The following is a 19,088-nucleotide window of genomic DNA, read 5'->3' on the forward strand; positions in this document are numbered from 1 at the left end:
CAAATGGTGTGAAATGATATTATAACAACACAAATGATTTTAATAACTCTGGACATCACACTCTAACAGATGCAGTGACCATAAACTCAATGACGGTGTTGTATTTGATGAGTGGTTTAAGTGCACTTAACAGACTCTGAAGTACACTACACTGTCATTAAGTTTATGGTCACTGCATCTGTTAAAGTGTGATGTTCAGTGTTGTGTGATGAATGTTCTGGAAGATTCATAATCACTGAATCACTGACATTAGTGCTGTTGAGTGAGGATTTCCTAAAATACCAGTGGTTTACCTTCACACCCAAAAAATGATTTTTTGCATGTTGCTCAGTTTACATAATTCAAATGAAATAAAGCGGCACAATTCTAGAACATTTTGGCTTAACTTGATTTCATTTCGTGAATGAGTTTGCCAATCAAGAAAGCGGAAAGTGTGACTGGTAAACATTTAATTATGTGTTGAGAAACCCTTTCTGAATTATTCATTAAAAACCCAACCCTGTTTAGTTTTTTGTTTTTCCCATTTTTCTCCCCCAATTTGGAATGGCCAATTCCCAATGCATTTTAAGTCCTCGTGGGGGCATAGTGGCTCGCCTCATTCTGGGTGGCGGAGGATGAATCTCAGTTGCCTTCACGTCTAAGACAGTCAATCCGCGCATCTTATCACATGGCTTGTTGAGCGCATTACCGACGAGACATAGCACGTGTGGAGGCACAACTCACCACGCGCCCCACTGAGAGCGAACCACATTATAGGAACCACGAGGAGGTTACTCCATGTGACTCTACCCTCCCTAGCAACCGGGCCAATTTGGTTGCTTAGGAGACCTGGAGTCACTCAGCACACCCTGGATTCCAACTCGCGAACTCCAGGGGTGGTAGTTAGCATCAATACTTGCTGAGCTACCCAGACCCCATTTGTTGACCACTAGTCTGAAAATGTATCCAAGTACTTTGTATCTGAAGTTTGAAAATATGATTTCTTCAAAGTTTTGTTGTGTGTGTTTGCAGGTGTCAGGATCAGTGTCTGGTGGGCACGTATGGTGTGGGCTGCAGTCAGTCGTGTCACTGTGTGAATGGAGCGCAGTGTTATCACATAAGCGGCGAGTGTCTGTGTGAGGCGGGTTACACCGGCGAGAGCTGCGAGCAGCGCGTCTGTCCTGACGGACTGTATGGACTCAAGTGTGACAGGAAGTGCCCGTGTCACGCCAGTAACACACGCAGGTTACACGCACCTGTTCTCATCATACACTGATTACAGTTCACATGAAGAAAAGGGAATATTTACTGCACACTTCTGCTGATGTTTTTTCATGTACACAGACACAACTCAAAGATTGTCTAGGCTCAGTTCTGTGCATTTTTTCATTGAGTCATTGGCATTCTAGTGCACATGACTACATTCTATGTAAATAAGGCTTACTGTACATTGTGCTTTATTCACAAAACTCAGCACTATTTTTTTGTCTAGCATTATTTTTGCCTGCTAGAAACTGAATTTTGTTTCAAAGGGATGTTTTAACATATTTTCAAATGACCATAACAGCAGTAATCGATCAACTGATTGAACTAAGTGCTATAACAATACAGTATATCCACAAACATGGTGTACATAAAGAGCATTTTACACCCATTCAAACTTCTGAACACCTAAAACTCAGGGGCAGGGCTCATGTGGTACCATTTGAAAGTTTAGAATCAGAACTTTTCACAGAACTCAATCGCTTTTCCATTTATGTTTCATAAAATATCAACATAATACCTGAAAACCACTACATTGCAAATCAGTGCCCCCCTGTGTTGATGATGTAGAAATATGATTAGGAATATAAACTTTTTCAGATAGCACTAAAACAGTCATGTCATCTCTTACGTTAGTATTCTTTCTTCAAAATGACCCATTTTTCACTTGTCTGTGAGCTTGCTTGGGTAAATCGTCTAAAGTTATGTCTCAGTTGTTCAGAACATCAAAATCTGCAGTCCAGTAGAAAAAGCATGATAAACAAATCAATCATTAGCAAAATATTTAACAGACTCCAGATGGTGAAATAATATACATCTCTTGGTGTTCCAACAACACTCATATTAAGCTTCTAGTCCACTCAGAGGCCGAGATATTCAATGAAACATTGGGGAAGGTGCGTGGGATCACAAAATAGACTGAATGTCTATGGACAAGCACATGCTTGTACTCGGCTGCATTACAGAGCCATCTGCATTTCACATCTGTATATTGTGATGGAAGGTGATAGATGAAAAAATCTTTTTCCTAGTACTGACTGCCATCTAGTGGAAAGAACCAAGAATTTGTGCAGGCATAAGTGCAAATAGAGCCTGAATCACAAGCTTTCAATGACAGGATTAAAATAAATAAGGTATGTTTGTAATAAAATTGTAAACATGTACAATATTATTTATTATTTATTTTAATATGGCAGGTTTTCTGTAAATAGAGACCAATATTTGGGTGTAAACCATGCAGGCAGCAGACAATATATGAAATATAGCTGAAGAGGTTGAAAAGAAAATTCAGGATAACAGTGGAGCAACAGTGCAGGCAGCGCATGCGAATGAAGCATACTCGTGTTCTTCTGTGCATGCATTTGGGTGTTCATCATTTGAAATGAAGTGAAAGTGCTGATCAGAGAGGAGCTTGAGATCTGGGTTTGGGGGAAAGTTTGTGTGTGTGATGTGTGTGTGTTTAGAGACACACAGTTGCTCATTGTTTAGATCAGACAGACATGCACAGCTGACTCAGCGCATGTGTTGCATGTGACTGCAGCTGCTGCAGACGAACTGAAAGCGATTGCACAGCTGTGCTGCTGACAGGTATGGATATTCAGACCTATTCTGGACTTCAAAGCTAACAGACATGAACTAAAATCCACAAAACCACAATTTTGGGGTCTTTGAAAAAAAAAAAAACACAGTAAAGTTGAGGAAAAATGACAAATGTTTAAAGATTCTCTAAAGTCTTGAGGAAAAGTTACTCTTATGCTTTAAATAGTAAACACTCGATGGTAATTGACGGTTGAATAATGTGGTCTGTGTCTGTCTCTCAGCTGTCAGCCTATGTCGGGCGAGTGTTCATGTGAGTCGGGCTGGTCTGGTTTGTACTGTAATGAGACGTGTGCTCCTGGTTTCCATGGTGAGGCATGTCAGGAGGTGTGTCGCTGTCAGAACGGTGCCGACTGTCACAGTGTAACGGGGGAGTGTGTCTGTGCGCCGGGATTCAAGGTACACACACATCATCTCACATATATTGTATGGTAAAGTGAAGCGTTTATATACAGTAAGTGTGTGTGTTGACAGGGCACAGACTGCTCGTCGTCCTGCCCCGCCGGCACGTATGGCAGCAACTGCACTTCTGTGTGCTCCTGTAAGAACGCAGCCGTCTGCTCACCCATAGATGGATCATGCTCCTGTCAAGCAGGTAACTTTATGTGTTTGTAACAGTGATGTGTTACATTATTACATTACTGTGAATAATAAGTAACTAATTACTGTATGTTCCATAGTGATGAGGAGTAACTAACTAAAAGTAGCATCACTACTAACTTACTACATTTTAAGTAGTGTGACAGTAGCTTTTTTTAGTAAATTTTTACAATTGTGTCGTTTTTCCAATAGCGAGCTACATTTTCTAGCGAGTAGCGCATTCGTCACATTGTCTTGTGAACGCAGCAGTGGAGCAGAGGGAGTAATCAAACACACACAACTTAACCGTCCTCTCTCTCATGTAGCGCTAGGAAACACAAATCATTCAAGTGAATCACTTCTTTTGTACAGTTCAAGTAAAATGAACAGGTTAAAATAAATGATTCCCTTTTATTTAGTGTTGAGATCTCGTATCACTTTAGCCCCACACAGCCTTAAAGGGACTTTGCACTACTTTTTTAAGCATAATATTTAGTGAATTGCTGCTTTTCTATGAAATAGGGTGTTTTGTAGTTTATTAGTGGATGTCAAGTAGAGGTAGATTGATATAATCTGTGCAATAGATGCTGATGTTTTTAATTACAATTCCTCATTTATAAACCTCATATGTTGATATATATATATATATATATATATATATATATATATATATATATATATATATATATATATACACTGGCAGCCAAAAGTTTGGAATAATGTACAGATTTTGCCTTTTCAGAAGGAAACTGGAACTTTAATTCATCAAAGTGGCATTCAACTGTTCGCATTGTATAGTCAGGACATTACTGATGTAAAAATCAGCACCATCACTTTTTGAAAAAATACATTTTGTATCAAATCTAGACAGCAGCCATCACTCCAACACTTTATCCTTGAGTAATCATGCTAAATTGATAATTTGGTCGTAGAAAATCACTTGTCATTATTTCAAACACAGTTGAAAGATATTTGGTTCATTCAATGAAGCTCAACATTGTCTCTGTGTTTGTTATTGAGTTGCCACAGTGTGCAATAGACTGGCATGTCTTAAGGTCAATATTAGGTCAAAAATGGCAAAAAAAGAAACATGTGTCTCTAGAAACTCGTCAGTCAACCATTGTTTTGAGGAATGAAGGCTATACAATACTTGAAATTGCCAAAAACTGAAGATTTCATACAAAAGTGTACATTACAGTCTTCAAAGACAAAGCACAACTGTCTCTAACAAGGACAGAAAGAGATGTGTAATGTCAGATGTACAACTAAACAAGAGGAAACAAGTACATCAGAGTCTCTAGTTTGAGAAATAGACGCCTCACATGTCCTCCGCTGACAGCTTCATTGAATTCTACTCGCTCAACACCAGTTTCATGTACAACAGTAAAGGGAAGAATTGCAAAGAAAAAGCCACTTTTGAAACAGAAAAACAAAAAGAAAAGGTCAGAGTGGGCAAAGAAACACATTGGACAACAGATAATTGGAAACGAGTGTTATGGATCTTAGCCTCATTGTGATTTTGTGGGATCAGTTAGACTGTAAGGTGTGTGAGAAGTGCCCAACAAGACAGCCACATCTATGGCAAGAGCTACAGGAAGTGTGTGGTGAAATGTCACCTGAGTATCTGGACAAACTGACCACTAGAATAACAAGGATCTGTAAAGCTGTCATTGCTGCACGTGGAGGACGTTGATGAGAAATCTTTGAAGTAGTTTAAGGAGTTCTGGACATTTGTACATTTGTAATAGACATTTTTCACGTTATTGATGTCCTGAATATACATTGTGATCAGTTGAATGCCACTTTTGTGAATAAAATGACCAATTTCTTTCCATAACGGCAAAATCTGTACATTATTCCAAACTTTTGGCTGCCAGTGGGGGTTTAAAGCTGTTTAAAGAATAAACTCTTATTAATATATATAACTATCAGGTGATATTATTGTATTCTGCCATCTGGCAGAATTAATTAATATCATCTGATTGATGTTTATCTAAATATCTAATATCTAATAGTTTCTTCTTTAAACAGCTTCAATGTAATTAGCTACTTTTTGTTAGTAACTGTCTCATGATCTTTTCGCGGTGCTCTCACTCAGGTTGGCATGGGGTGGATTGCTCTATTAACTGCCCCAGTGGCACGTGGGGTTTAAGCTGTAACCTGACGTGTATGTGTGGTAACGGCGGTGCTTGTAGCGCTCTGGACGGCAGGTGTACATGTACTGCAGGCTGGAGAGGAGACCGCTGTCACCTGCACTGTCAGGTCAGATCATCCACAACATCACAAACATCACACCTGATCACATGCTGCATCATTTATATCAGTGCTTCTCAACCTTTTTAACTCACTGTCCAAGATGATGTTCCAAGGCCCCCCCCATCCTGCTGTAACTAGGAGTGTCACCAGTTATTTCAGGAACTGGGAGTTTATGTGTTATAGACCTAAATCAATTACTAGTTCATTAATTGGAGTCCCTATCAAATTACAAATGCTCATGAATTTATGATACAACTGCATTTCCACTGGAACCACATATTAACCATTTTGATACTGATTTTCCAACATAAAAAAAAAATATATATATATATATTTTTCATAATTCAACAAATTCTAAATGTTCCTATGCTTCACATGTTGAACCGGCAATTTGGACTAAACGTCAGCACATTTTTAAGTGTACCCATGGATGGACAATGCAAGCATATCCCATGTTATTCTGCTAATAAAGTCCTGTAGGCCTATCACATTTGTAACATTTGGATTAATACATTTGAAAGTGAAGATTAACACAATGTTTGGTCTAAATACAAATAAACTGTACAGAAAATTGTACTGTGGGGGGGCAGTGCTGCAAAACTCATGAATATTAATTATACTATGCACAGATAAATATTCTTTGAAATGACCTGTTTTATAAACAGTCATTCTTAATGACCGATTCAAGCACCCAAATAAATATTTCACATAATATGGTAATTTCATCACTCTTGGGATGTTTTTAATCAGTAGATTAATTCATAGATCAGCACTTTTTGACAAGTATTTGCCATTAGTTTTTAGAGGTTTTGAATTCTAATTTGCCCAAATATAAATTTTTATTGTAATAAAACAAGACTGCATCTTTATGTCAGTGGATAAAATGCAATAAAAGATGTGGGCCGACGAGAGTAGCGGAAACACAGACACTATTATAGACTGTTCTGTATATGAAAGAACAGCAAACTCCGAAATTCAGACAGCGACAACCACAAACTCTTCACTCCAGCAGCAGAAACCCAGAGAAAAAAGTCCATATGTGCCTGAGCGCCAGTGAATCAGACGACACAGTTCACAAACACCCGTCTCCCATTGCGCAATCCAAACATGGAACACAGTTTTTTAGGGAGGAATCACACTGCGCACCTGTGCACCCCATCAACTATCAGCTCACCTGGATTCTGCACACCTGAGAGCGTTTAAGAGAGAGGGAGAAAAGGAGAAAAAGACAACACATTCTACATACACACAAACAATATGGTCGAGAAGATCATCTCAATGGAGGACACTTAAAAGAGCAAAACTGCGGACACTAAACAACACTGGTAACGAACACTTCTCATAACATTCAAAATAACTCATTCCAGCACCGGATCACCAGTCAAAACACACACAGATGAAATTGAAACTCCAACTCAAGAACTGGAGATGTTTCATCTGGATTATAAACATACCTGACGAAGCTATTTCAAAAAGTGTCGAGAACACGTCTCATCTGTCTCAACCCATAACTGAGTGATGTATCTAATAATCATTCAGTGAATACTTGGAAACAACTGTGAAATTGATCTTTTACCACTTTTTTCCACGTATTTGTCCATGTGGTCATTGTTGTTGAGGAAATTAAGCTCATCAACCCGAGAGTGCCCAAACACAGGCTGTCTCGTTTGGAAGGCTGTGTGCTAGGTAGGATGCGTCCATGGTTGTCATGACAACACGCCACTCTTTAACAAGCGCAAGTGCTTTGAGTGAAAAGGGAAAAAGGCCCTTTGGAAGGGAATGTATGAGGTACATTTTAGGAGAGTTATAATGATGTGGAGAAAATAAAATAGATTTTACAGTTGTACTTTTAGTCTAATACTTTATTTTAATTATATATTAATATAATTATCCATATTATATACTATGCACCTATCTACTGAGGTACTTAAATTTGGGAATTAACATTCCTTGCATTTGAACATCATATTTACGAGCAAATTGGTGTCTTTTTTTTACATTTCCGATGAAGCAAAGAATTTTGGGTTATGAGTGCCCACGACAGATACACCTCATGCATCCTCTGAATTCGTCTGATGTTGATGACTCGTCTGGGCTGCCACCTTCAGGTCTGCTCACCCGGTCTGAGGCTGACGCGCAGATGTGCGCTATGCTTTCCCGGGCATTCATGAACACAAGGCTGAACTGGAAACCCCCCTCACAGTTACTTGATCGGTTCCTCTGGTCAGGGCGCCGCTCATAGCCACGCTCCACCCCCGGTTCCGTTCTTTCCAGAAGTACATGACGAGCTGACACGGTCGTGGAGGGCACCTTTTACTGCCCAGAACGGCCCCTTCGCTCGTCCGCTTTCTCAACGCCTCGTCTCCCAGCTTGGCCACTTCGCCCAACAGTTTTCGGTGGTGAAAAAGCAGATGGCACATCTTGCCGTGGCACCGCTAAACCAGCGCGCCCCACCTGCTCGCCGAGGGCATACCCTTGCAGCTAAAAAACAGGTAGCTCCGCCTCAACCCGGGCCCAGCTCTCAGCCCCAGCGTCGAGCACCTCGCAGGCAGCGTACGCCTCCCGTCTCCAGGACCACTTCCAGGACCAGTAAAGCTCCGAAGCGCTCCTGAGACGGGCAACCCAGGCAGTCAGACGTTCGCTCCGGAGCTGGTACCAAGACCAATAAAAAGCCATTTCCTCACTCCCTGGGTCATCCAGCCGGTGTGCGCCATTCTCACGGCACCCCGGCCCCAAAACTCTAGATTCCCGGCTCCCCGGACGCAGTTCCCTCGCCTCCAGACTCCCGTCCCTCCAGCCGAGATGGAGAAGGGTTTCTACAGACCTTACTTCATTGTACCCAAAAAAAGCGCCGGGTTGCGACCAATCTTGGACCTGCAAGTTCTCAACCGGGCCTTACACAGACTCCCGTTAAAAATGCTCACGCAGAAAAAGATTCTTACCTGCATTCAACAGCTAGATTGGTCGTGGCGGTAGACCTGAAGGAGGCGTACTTCCATGTCTCCATTCTGCCTCGACACTGACCCTTCTTACGGTTCGCGTTCGACAGCCTAGCGTATCAGTACAAGGTCGCAGAGGCTGCTCTTGCCCCGCTAAGGGAAGTGGGCATCCGCATACTCAACTACCTCAATGACTGGCTCATTCTTGCTCACTCTCGAGAGTTACTGTGTGCTCACAGAGACCAGGTGCTCAGGCACCTCAGCCGTCTAGGGCTTCAGGTCAACTGGGAAAAGAGCAAGCTCGTACCGGTTCAGAGTATCTCTTTTCTCGGCATGGAGTTGTTGGACTCACGAACGCTTCAAGACGTGCCTGTCACAGCGGTTCCTCTAAAACTATTCCAGAGGCTCTTGGGGCATATGGCATCCTTAGCCACGGCCGCGCCGCTTGGGTTGATGCATATCAACTGCCTAGAGTTGTTGGCTGTACGGAGGTTTCTCCAACTAATCCGGGGAAAGCACATCTTGATCCGTTCAGACAACACCGCGACGGTGGCGTACAGAAATCGTCATGGCGGCGTGCGCTCTCGTTATGTCTCACCTCACCTGCCATCTCCTCCTTTGGAGTCAGCCACGACTCAGGTCGCTGCACGTCACTAACATCCCTGGCAACCGCAACACAACGGCGGACACACTGTGCAAATTGGTGTTCTTCTCGAGCTGTCCCCCTCCACCTTGAAGGTGAATCTTACACATCTTGAAGCTTATCACACCCAGGCCGTGCCCGCCCCCTTGTGTGTTCGAGCACACTCTGAAAAGGGTGGCATCCTCGTGGGCACTGGCCCATGGCACCACTTTAGCAGACATCTGCAGAGCAGTGGGCTGGGCAACACCCAATATCTTTGGCAGATTTTAAAATCTCAGGGTTGAGTCGGTCTCGTCCCGTGTTTTGTCAGGTCCGAGCCGGTTGAACTCGGTAACGCGGCACAACCGACCGGGTGTTCACTGGGTGAAGGGCGCACACAGCACCTTTCACCCAGTGCGCCTTCTATCACAGGTTAGCCACTAAGCGTTGCACCCTGGATGTTCTCCCCCTAGCCTTCTGGTCGGCGAATTCAGCAGAGCAATTTGCGGCCAGACCCACTACGAGTCACAGGTGCTCTATACTGGGGTCGGGCTCCACGGGCTTAGTTCCCTTTTCAGGCAAACTCCCCGTGATGTATTTCCCACGGTACGGCCCCCCTGTCGGCGGACCCGTCTTTTCCCCCTGAAAGAATAGGACCAGGAAAGACCGCCTTCCCCGACGCATTTCATAGCGTTAAGATAGCCCCAGCCGCTTCACGTCCTATGTGAGAGACATGGTGAGAGAAAAGACGCGGCTGCCGGGCTTGCTCCCATGCAAGTCATGTAGCAACTGTTCCCCCCCTCAGGGGTCCGGGGAACCTAAGGTCTGTATGTGACACCTCCTTGGAGGGCGTTGGGGAGGGCTACGTGCAGCCGACACAGTTGCCTCTAGCATGCAGTAGCTTGCTTGCACCTGTGTCAGCAGTTCACGTAACACGGTCAGTGCGTGGCGTTTTTATATGGGACCCCTTGTGTCACTTCATTCGACACAACGTCGAGTGAGTGACAGAAGGGGAACGTCATGGTTACTGTTGTAACCTTCGTTCCCTGAGGGGACGTAGTGTCTCTCCTGCCACAGCGCTAGACCTACCACTGTAAACGGCCGTACCTTATTTTCGGCTCCTCAGTGCAAAATCCTGACTTGCACTCGCTGCCCTGCTTCCCTTATATACCCGTATGTCCGGGGCGGGGCATGCAAATTCTGAGGTTCAGAGGTACATTTGGCATCCCAGGAAGACCCCTTGTGTCACTTAATTCGACACAATGTCACATTCCTTCCCTCGGGGAACGGAGGTTACAACAGTAACCATGACGTTTTTATACATGATTTCTTGATATATTTTTGTGTTCATCCAAATCAAAATCTCCCAAACAGAATAGACATTCAGACTCTAATGAAGGATTTAATCTGCTGTAATCCGGGGCACAAGTCCATCTTCCGTGTACTGTATGTAGGCACACATATTTTATAGTTTATTTTATAATTATTTATTTTTGTTTATTTCCTATTGCTGTGCTGCCCATTTTTAAATAGCACAATTTGTGTTATCCTGACTTCCCTTGTCAAGGTAGAGAATTACGTTACAAGTGCTAGCAGTTTTCAGTCAGAAATTTAACACACAATGTTCTGTATAATCAAATGTACTAGCGTGCATGCTTCAGTTTAAATGAGTGTTCTGGGGCGATATGTTTGTTTGTTCTGCGTCATGGTGTTTTGACGTGTTTTAGATATGTTTTTTACAATATGATGAATATGACATGCCCCCAAGACCCCCCACAGCAAACAAAATGAAAATTAAGTAAAGTGTCGATTAAACGATTACAGAATTGTAATATTTTAACGTTTAGCCTTGGTTAAAAGTCCGGCCTGTATTGGCCATTGGTCTCTAAAGTTGTTGATGTGTAAAAGAACCACACTCTTGATAGATATTTTCCATAGAAATACAAACAAATACAAAACCTATGAATAACACAAACCTCATCAATTATAAAACAAACAATATTTATTTAACTCTAAACCATGACCACAACACTCAACACAAGTGTTTTCCTGTGAATTTTGTGTTTGTGTTCAAATACATTTAAATGACAATGTAATAAAATGTTACCAAAAAAAATCCTTGTGCAAAATCTCCTATTTTTGTTGACAGAAGAGTCCCTGTATGGAATGTATGTTGTTATAGTGTGAGTATAGTATATGATGTATGTAATATTGTGTGCAGGATGGTACGTATGGATTGGACTGTCGTGAGCGCTGTGACTGCAGTCATGCAGATGGTTGTCACCCGGAAACCGGACACTGCCGCTGTCTGACGGGCTGGACAGGTAAACAAATGATAAAGCTCAGTCATTCTCACCAAACTGTGCAAAGAACAAATTCTAATGTATCATTACTAGCCATAAGCCTAAAGCACTACATTCTTTCAACTCTGGTTGTAGCTCTGTTTCACTCAGTTTTGCCAGTTTCACTCAGTAATTTGATTTAAGCCTATATAATGAATACAGTATGTAATAGTGATAAATGAGGACATGCAGATCAGCTCATATTCATGTTTTATTTAAAATGTTGTTTTGCATTACACACTGCACAAAGTTACATCTATCAAAACTCCTGTAAGTTCAGTATAAATTGTACATCCTGTATATGGCAGTGTCCTGGAAATTAGCAGCATCCAATAATGCCTGAATCCATTCTATGTAAAAACCGGAATTGAGCAGATTAAGACAAGAAGTATAAACTCTGTGTTTACCCCCACATTCCTGTGCTGTGTGCTCTACAAGGGCAGCATACTGATGCTCTCTTGAGCATCTCCTAAGGGCTGCTGTACTAGATTGATCTCCAGTGCTCTCTCGTCGTCTAGCAACGTGCTGAGGCTCTCAAAAGAGCTATTGTCTGTGTTCTGGCTCGATGCTCTAACAGAATGCTTCTGAACACACTCACGCACAGACAGTCAGAGACAGGGCTAATAATCTGCCTTCATAGCAGGATTGTACAAAATAACACGACAGTGAGTGTTTATAAAGGTCTCATAATGTGTGAAATAAGTTGAAGTAATGAACATGGAGATTTTATTATTATAATTATGATATATTATTATTAATATTGGTGGGGGGGGGGGGGTTTCTCCCCTTTTCTCCCCAATTTGGAATGCCCAATTCCCAATGCGCTTTAAGTCCTCGTGGCGGCGTAGTGACTTGCCTCAATCTGGGTGGCAGAGGACGAATCTCAGTTGCCTCCACGTCTGAGACCATCCCTTGTGTTTCATCACAAATTGGCAAGTGATCAGTTTTCTGTGGCAGTAAGCAGTAGTATGGTGCTGTGCGATACAGATCCCATAGCATCAGCTACTGACGCAGGATCGAATTGACCTTAATTAAATATAATGTCTGGGTTATGTATATAACCTTGATTCCCTGAATGAAGAAACAAGTGTGCTTTCCCTGGTAGTGTACATGCATTGCTAAACTATGTTTGTCTGTGTCTGTGTTTGTGTGTGTGTGTGTGTGTGTGTGTGTGTGTGTGCAGGCATTCATTGTGACAGTGTGTGTGCTGAGGGCCGCTGGGGGCCCAACTGCTCTCTGTCCTGTAACTGTATGAACGGAGCATCGTGTTCACCTGACGAGGGCGCGTGTGAGTGTGCACCTGGATTCAGAGGAAACACCTGTCAGCGCAGTGAGTATCGCATCTTTGTCCACGTGTGTTCATGGTTCCCTTAAAACATCTTTTGTCTCATTTCTCATGTTGTCCTTTTGTCGTCTTAGTTTGTTCTCCGGGTTTCTTTGGTCATCGCTGTAGTCAGGCGTGTCCTCAGTGTGTCCATAGCAACGGTCCCTGTCACCATGTGATCGGCCAGTGTGACTGTCTACCGGGGTTTAAAGGGGTGCTCTGCAACGAAGGCAAGACAGATTTGTCTAATTTACTCTCACAGCTGTCTGTCTCACTAACAACAATGACACCCGCTTAGGTATCTTTCATATCAGGGTGCTGCAGGTATTACACTGCGTCTTAACCAGATGCATTGTGATAAGTATTTTTCTGTCCACAACGCAAAACTGCTGCACGACATGGCACCACCAAAGACAATCATAACATATTTGATGTTTAACATACAGTTAAGTGGAGCAGGATATTAGCCCAATAAGAGTTTACCATGGGTGGGGCTACCCAGCTTGATGCTACAGAAATATAAACCAACTGATTGGGTCCATTCCAAAGCCGACTGATCTCTCTCAGAGCCTACTTCTTGCCTTCAAAGACATACTATGTTAAATAGATTTTCTGATGTGTTCCATATATGCCCTTTTTTCTTTCAGTTGTTTTTGTTGCATTTTTCATTTTCTCCATCCTTCCACTAATAACAGATCACACTCACAGCTGTGTAAATCAGACTTCACAGTGTACATGTTAGCTATGCTTTTGTAGTGATATCATGATCTGTCCATCTGATCTCTCTTGCGTTTATATGTGCAGTGTGTCCTAGCGGCAGGTTTGGGAAGAATTGTGCGTGGAGCTGCAGCTGCACTAATAACGGCACATGCAGCCCCATTGATGGCTCGTGTCAGTGTTACCCCGGCTGGATCGGCAGTGACTGCTCACAGCGTGAGTTTACCACACTTACACTGATGCTCTTCCCTAACGCCTAACCCTAACCTAACCCAAACCAAACCCAAAGACTCAACTTCAGCTCAACTCATCAGACTACAAAACAATCTTTTCAGCTTTCAGGTCATCAAACTCCAGGTGTGACTCAATGTTGACTTTTCAAGAGGTTGTTTCTGAGGAAATGGTTGATGTTTGAACAGTTTCTCTCATTAAATCCTTCTGTTCCTAACAACCATTCTGTTTGGGGGGGGGCAGTAGAGTACAGTAGCTAACTAGCTTAAACATGAACATTCCAATGGGCTGGTTTTTCTCACTGAACATGAGCTTTTATAGTTGCATTTCATTTGGAAAGAGTGCCACCTGTTTGTAAGTGGTGGTACTATTCTTTTGAGTATACTTTAAACCCTTGTATCTGTTTGAAACAAAATAAGAATCATGGTTTATCATCTAAAATAGTTTTATTTCGGATATAAATGTCTGCCCGCCAAATAAAACATTTGCAAACAATCTCATAGACCTCCTTTGAAAAGGTCCCCAGTATGAGCATCCATGCATCATAGAGACTTGATGATGGTCTCTTTTGACTTGGGCCAGTAAGCAATCATCTAGTAACCACCGAAAACACATATACATAACATGCATGTAATGCATATAATCAAGTATCATAAAAAAATTATTTGTTTTACTTATTCATTGAATTACGAAATACAAGGTTAAAGTTGTAGTATGTAAATTTTGCGCCACCAAACAGAATTGCAAAAATAAACTTTGTTTGCCACTCGTCTGCCATTGATCAAACAAACAGGTAGTCCCACCCCAAACTCACACCATTGGTCGAGTCAGTGTTGTTGTGTCGGGCTGGACGGGTCGCTCAAATCAGAAGTTCCGTAATGCCACAGAGACACAATGTTTACAGTTTTCAAGAAAAGAACGAAGAAAAGCCAAAGTACACTTCAGTTGTCCGTGTTGCTAAGTCTGGGAATCTGTCCCAGATTTCTCGACACACTGACAGTTCTCGTCTGTGCATATCGTCGCCGCATAAGAAGTGTGCATGCATTGAACGCTTTTGTAAATAAACGTAGTATATTTGGGCCTTTATAATTGTCTCTGCATATTAGGTTGGTATTGGAGAAAGTATTTTAACACAGAAGAATTAACGAACATCAGCTTTAAGATTCGTTTCTCACAGTTTTTAAACTCTTAAAAAGGTCAATAATCAGCTATGAACTTTAAGTGTTTTCTGAAGACTCTGAATTTAAAACTTAAAGACTCTTTTTATCGCTGATTTATCGCTCATTGACATTGTGAACTGACGGAAGTCTCCGATTTCTGCTGAAGACTTTGCTAGATAAGAAAGAGGTGCTCATTGAACATTTGGGATGCACTGGCTTAGATGAATCTTTGAAACTGATGCAAATAGATTTTAGAGATGAAAGTATATATATATATGTGTCTATATGTTTCTGTGTAGCGTGTCCTCCTGGTCAGTGGGGTCCAAACTGCATCCATACGTGTAACTGTCACAACGGAGCGTTTTGCAGCGCGTATGATGGCGAGTGCAAGTGTACCGCCGGTTGGACGGGTCTGTACTGCACACAACGTGAGTATGATATCATCTCTCCATGTCGGGCTTGTGTTATTGGTTATATGTGCTGGTTGGTTGTGTCTCTCATGACTGTACAGTTTATTGTACCCTTGTCTTCATTATGTTGATGTTGGTGGTGTTGTGTTTGGCGACTGCAGGCTGTCCGTTGGGTTTCTACGGTAAAGACTGCCTTCAGGCATGTAAGTGTAAGAACGGCGCTGACTGTGATCATATCTCCGGTCGGTGCACGTGTCGCACCGGCTTCATGGGACGACAATGCGAACAGAGTGAGTTCACCAAAGCGTTTACAACGCTGTTTACTGCAGACACTGCGAGTCACAGTATATTTAATCAAGTGTAATCTACACGCTTTCAGAATGTCCCGCCAGCTCATACGGTTACGGCTGTCGTCAAGTGTGTGATTGTCTTAATAACTCCACCTGTGATCACATGACTGGCACCTGTTACTGTAACCCCGGCTGGAAAGGCACTCGCTGTGATCAGGGTAAGAGCAGGGGTATTTTACTATTTATATATGGGTGTTTCTTTGGGCAGTTTCAGCACTGTGGACTTCTAGCAAGTAAAGTCTCAGTAAAACATTTTTACACTCTCAGATTGGAAATGATGCCCAATAAAATGAATATGCCCCCCAAAGGATATAACTATTGATTTATTATTGAATTATATACTATTGAAACTGCTTTATCACTCTAAACTAAAGTATGACGAATTCATGACAGATATCAATATATGCAATATTTTGAGTCAGCACCAAAGTCCAGCAAATGTTTCCACACACTTCATGTGAGATCATTGTGTGATATAAGTGTTTCCTGTCTCTCTCAGCAGGTGTGATCATTGTAGGTAATCTGAACAGTCTGACGAGCGCTGCTCATCCTATGGACTCGTATCAGATTGGAGCAATCTCTGGTATCATCGTGCTGGTGCTGCTCGTGCTCATCCTCCTCCTCCTCTTTATCATTTACCGTAAGAAACAGAAAGGCAAAGAATCCACCATGCCCGCGGTCACCTACACGCCCACCATGAGAGCCAATGCCGACTACGCCATCACAGGTGATGAAGTACCTCAACTGCTGGACTAACATTATGTCCTCCCTTAAAAATCATAACCATGTCATGCTGTTATCATTTATTTCTTATCATTCTAATTAGGCTGAGAAACGTGTCTGCAATTCTGTGCGTTTGTTAAACTATGCCAGAATCGACTCTTAAGTTTTATTAAACTGGTCTCTTCACAGCAGCTGTAATTGTGTCTGTTTCCTGTTTCTAGAGTCACTGCCGCAGACTAATGACGTCCTTCCCAACAGTAACTATTTCTCCAACCCCAGTTATCACACATTGACCCAGTGCACCAGCCCAACTCACGTCAACAACCTGCCCTATGGAAAGGTGAGACCACTGCATCTAAACCTGCTTTAAAATTATCAAAAGTAATACTGTGTGTGTGACAACGTATACATGAAGGGCCAGTGGTGGCTCAGCGGTTGAGGCTCTGGGTTACTGACCAAAAGGTCGGGGTTTCAAGCCCCAGCACTGCCAAGATACCACTGTTGGGCGCTTGAACAAGGCTCTTGACCCTATTTGCTCCAGGGACACTGTTTCGTGGCTGACCCTGTGCTCTGAACCCAACTTAGTTGGGATATGTGAAAACATCTGCATTTCATTGGCTCTGTAACTGTACTCTGTCAATGACAATAAAGTTGAATCTTAATCTTAATGATAAAGCACATGATTTGGCTTGTCTGTAATGAAAATGTCCTTTCCCTGTTTCTTTTTTGGCCTGTGTGTTAGTTGATTAACAGCCGTGGGAACTATGGGACATATTTTGGGCTGCTTGTATTGATGGGGGACAATGTGTTCATGTGTACATTGTTCAAAGGTGCTTTATTTGTTAACGATATTAACTCTTTCCTTTGTTCCTTCTGGCAGCCGAAGAATAACCAGTTTTTTGTGAACCAGAAGAACGCTGAGCCAAGAAAACGGCTTTCATTGCTGGATCACACAGGAACTCTACCGGCTGACTGGAAACAGGGCGGATCTTTCAATGAGCTCGGTGAGACTTCTGTCGCACCTGAAAACAGGGCTGCCTCAAAAGTTCTCGGGGCCTGGGAAACATTATTTAGGTGTTTTACTGAACATTAAAACAGAATACCTGAAAACTATGAATGCAAAAATCTGAACAAATATAAAAATACTTCTACAAAATGTGCATTGAGCTCCCTCTTGTGCGCAGTCTGTGTATGTTTGCTACGGTTCTGCTAAATATGGAGTCTAACATCTCTAGACATCCAATGAGGATTATCAAACACATCTATGACATGAAGGATCATGTTCCAGTGAATCGATCCCAGAGAAACCATCTTTAGCCTCATTTATAAAGACGTTCATAAAATGATCTTAAATGTGAAATTAAGACAATTTCCTAAATGTTACTTCGAGTGATTTATACAACGTCCGTATGGTCAAAAACATTTTCATAAATGCATCCCACTTTATAAATTGCAATCCAACTTAAAAACATGAATGTGAATGAGAACATAGAATTTATATAGACTCCACCTACAGAACGCCCACAAATATTCTAATACGGTGAGACAGAATACAATAACAGTGCATGGGTAAGTTATTCATTCCTTCATTCATTCATTCATATGGAATGTTCTTGTGCGGTTGACCAACGTTTAAAAGTTGTTGGTGTCTTCCCATATAATGCAGCATATTCAACAACTCATCATCAGTTATTCATGTTCATTATCAATAATAAATACATTAATTAACTACATTTACTGTAAATCCACACCATTCTTCAACCAATGTCCAGGATCTTGCTAAACCTTTATTCCAAAAAGAGCTTGTTTACATATAATTAAATATGCATAGTCTAGCGACATTACAATTGTTTTCTTCTGTTTAAGCTACATGCTCATTTTTTCCCCACTGTTCTCTTCTGTTCACTCTTGCCATTGATTATGCTGCATTTTAGTCAAACTTATGTCAACAACAACAGCAGACAAGAGGCTGAAGAATTCAATGAAAAAACAAGTAGACAAGTAGCTTTTTAAATCTGTAAATTGATTTAGCTATATTTAACTATCTCTCCTCCTCCTCGCTTCAAAATGTGCTGAACATATTACACCTGGCTGTTATCTCGTAGCTCTTAAAATTAATTTATTACAGAAACGTGCAGATAGGGCTAAATAAATGGTCTGTTGCAGTGGATTTCCAAAATAAAACATTTCTGTTATCCATAATCTGTAACACCACATTCTGAGTCATTTCAGAATATTCTTGTACATGTAAACGTGCTCACTCACTCATTTATTTATTTTATCCCCTTTTCTACCAATTTGGAATGCCCAATTACCTCTACTTAGTAGGTCTTCGTGGTGGTGCGGTTACTCACCACAATCCGGGTGGAGGAGGACAAGTCTCAGTTGCCTCCACTTCTGACACATTCAATCCGCACATCTAATCATGTGACTCATCATGCATGACATCGTGGAGACTCACAGCATGTGGAGGCTCATGCTACTCTCCGCATCCTGACCATGAGGAGGTTACCCCATGTGACTCTAACATCCCTAGAAACCGGGCCAATTTGGTTGCTTAGGAGACTCTACTGGAGTCACTCAGCACGCCCTGGATT

The 19,088-nt window shown here is 42.0% G+C and overlaps 1 protein-coding gene across 3 annotated transcripts in view; it reads left to right on the forward strand.

Moving 5' to 3' along the window:
- Nucleotides 1-19,088, forward strand: part of megf10 (multiple EGF-like-domains 10) — a 61,759-nt gene that overhangs the window by 37,114 nt on the left and 5,557 nt on the right. For 2 of the 3 annotated variants that reach the window (XM_052116484.1, XM_052116486.1), the window contains 14 exons: nucleotides 1,012-1,224; nucleotides 3,063-3,237; nucleotides 3,313-3,433; nucleotides 5,516-5,679; nucleotides 11,456-11,558; nucleotides 12,760-12,906; nucleotides 12,996-13,130; nucleotides 13,705-13,833; nucleotides 15,308-15,436; nucleotides 15,580-15,708; nucleotides 15,798-15,926; nucleotides 16,268-16,495; nucleotides 16,713-16,831; nucleotides 17,372-17,495. In XM_052116484.1, coding sequence (XP_051972444.1) covers nucleotides 1,012-1,224; nucleotides 3,063-3,237; nucleotides 3,313-3,433; nucleotides 5,516-5,679; nucleotides 11,456-11,558; nucleotides 12,760-12,906; nucleotides 12,996-13,130; nucleotides 13,705-13,833; nucleotides 15,308-15,436; nucleotides 15,580-15,708; nucleotides 15,798-15,926; nucleotides 16,268-16,495; nucleotides 16,713-16,831; nucleotides 17,372-17,495 — 2,045 coding nt within the window. The remainder of the gene's footprint in view (nucleotides 1-1,011; nucleotides 1,225-3,062; nucleotides 3,238-3,312; nucleotides 3,434-5,515; nucleotides 5,680-11,455; nucleotides 11,559-12,759; nucleotides 12,907-12,995; nucleotides 13,131-13,704; nucleotides 13,834-15,307; nucleotides 15,437-15,579; nucleotides 15,709-15,797; nucleotides 15,927-16,267; nucleotides 16,496-16,712; nucleotides 16,832-17,371; nucleotides 17,496-19,088) is intronic. The other variant, XM_052116485.1, reaches the window with a different exon arrangement.

The sequence above is a fragment of the Xyrauchen texanus genome, chromosome 43 (genome assembly GCF_025860055.1).
Source record: "Xyrauchen texanus isolate HMW12.3.18 chromosome 43, RBS_HiC_50CHRs, whole genome shotgun sequence".
In the NCBI taxonomy this organism is placed as follows: domain Eukaryota; kingdom Metazoa; phylum Chordata; class Actinopteri; order Cypriniformes; family Catostomidae; genus Xyrauchen; species Xyrauchen texanus.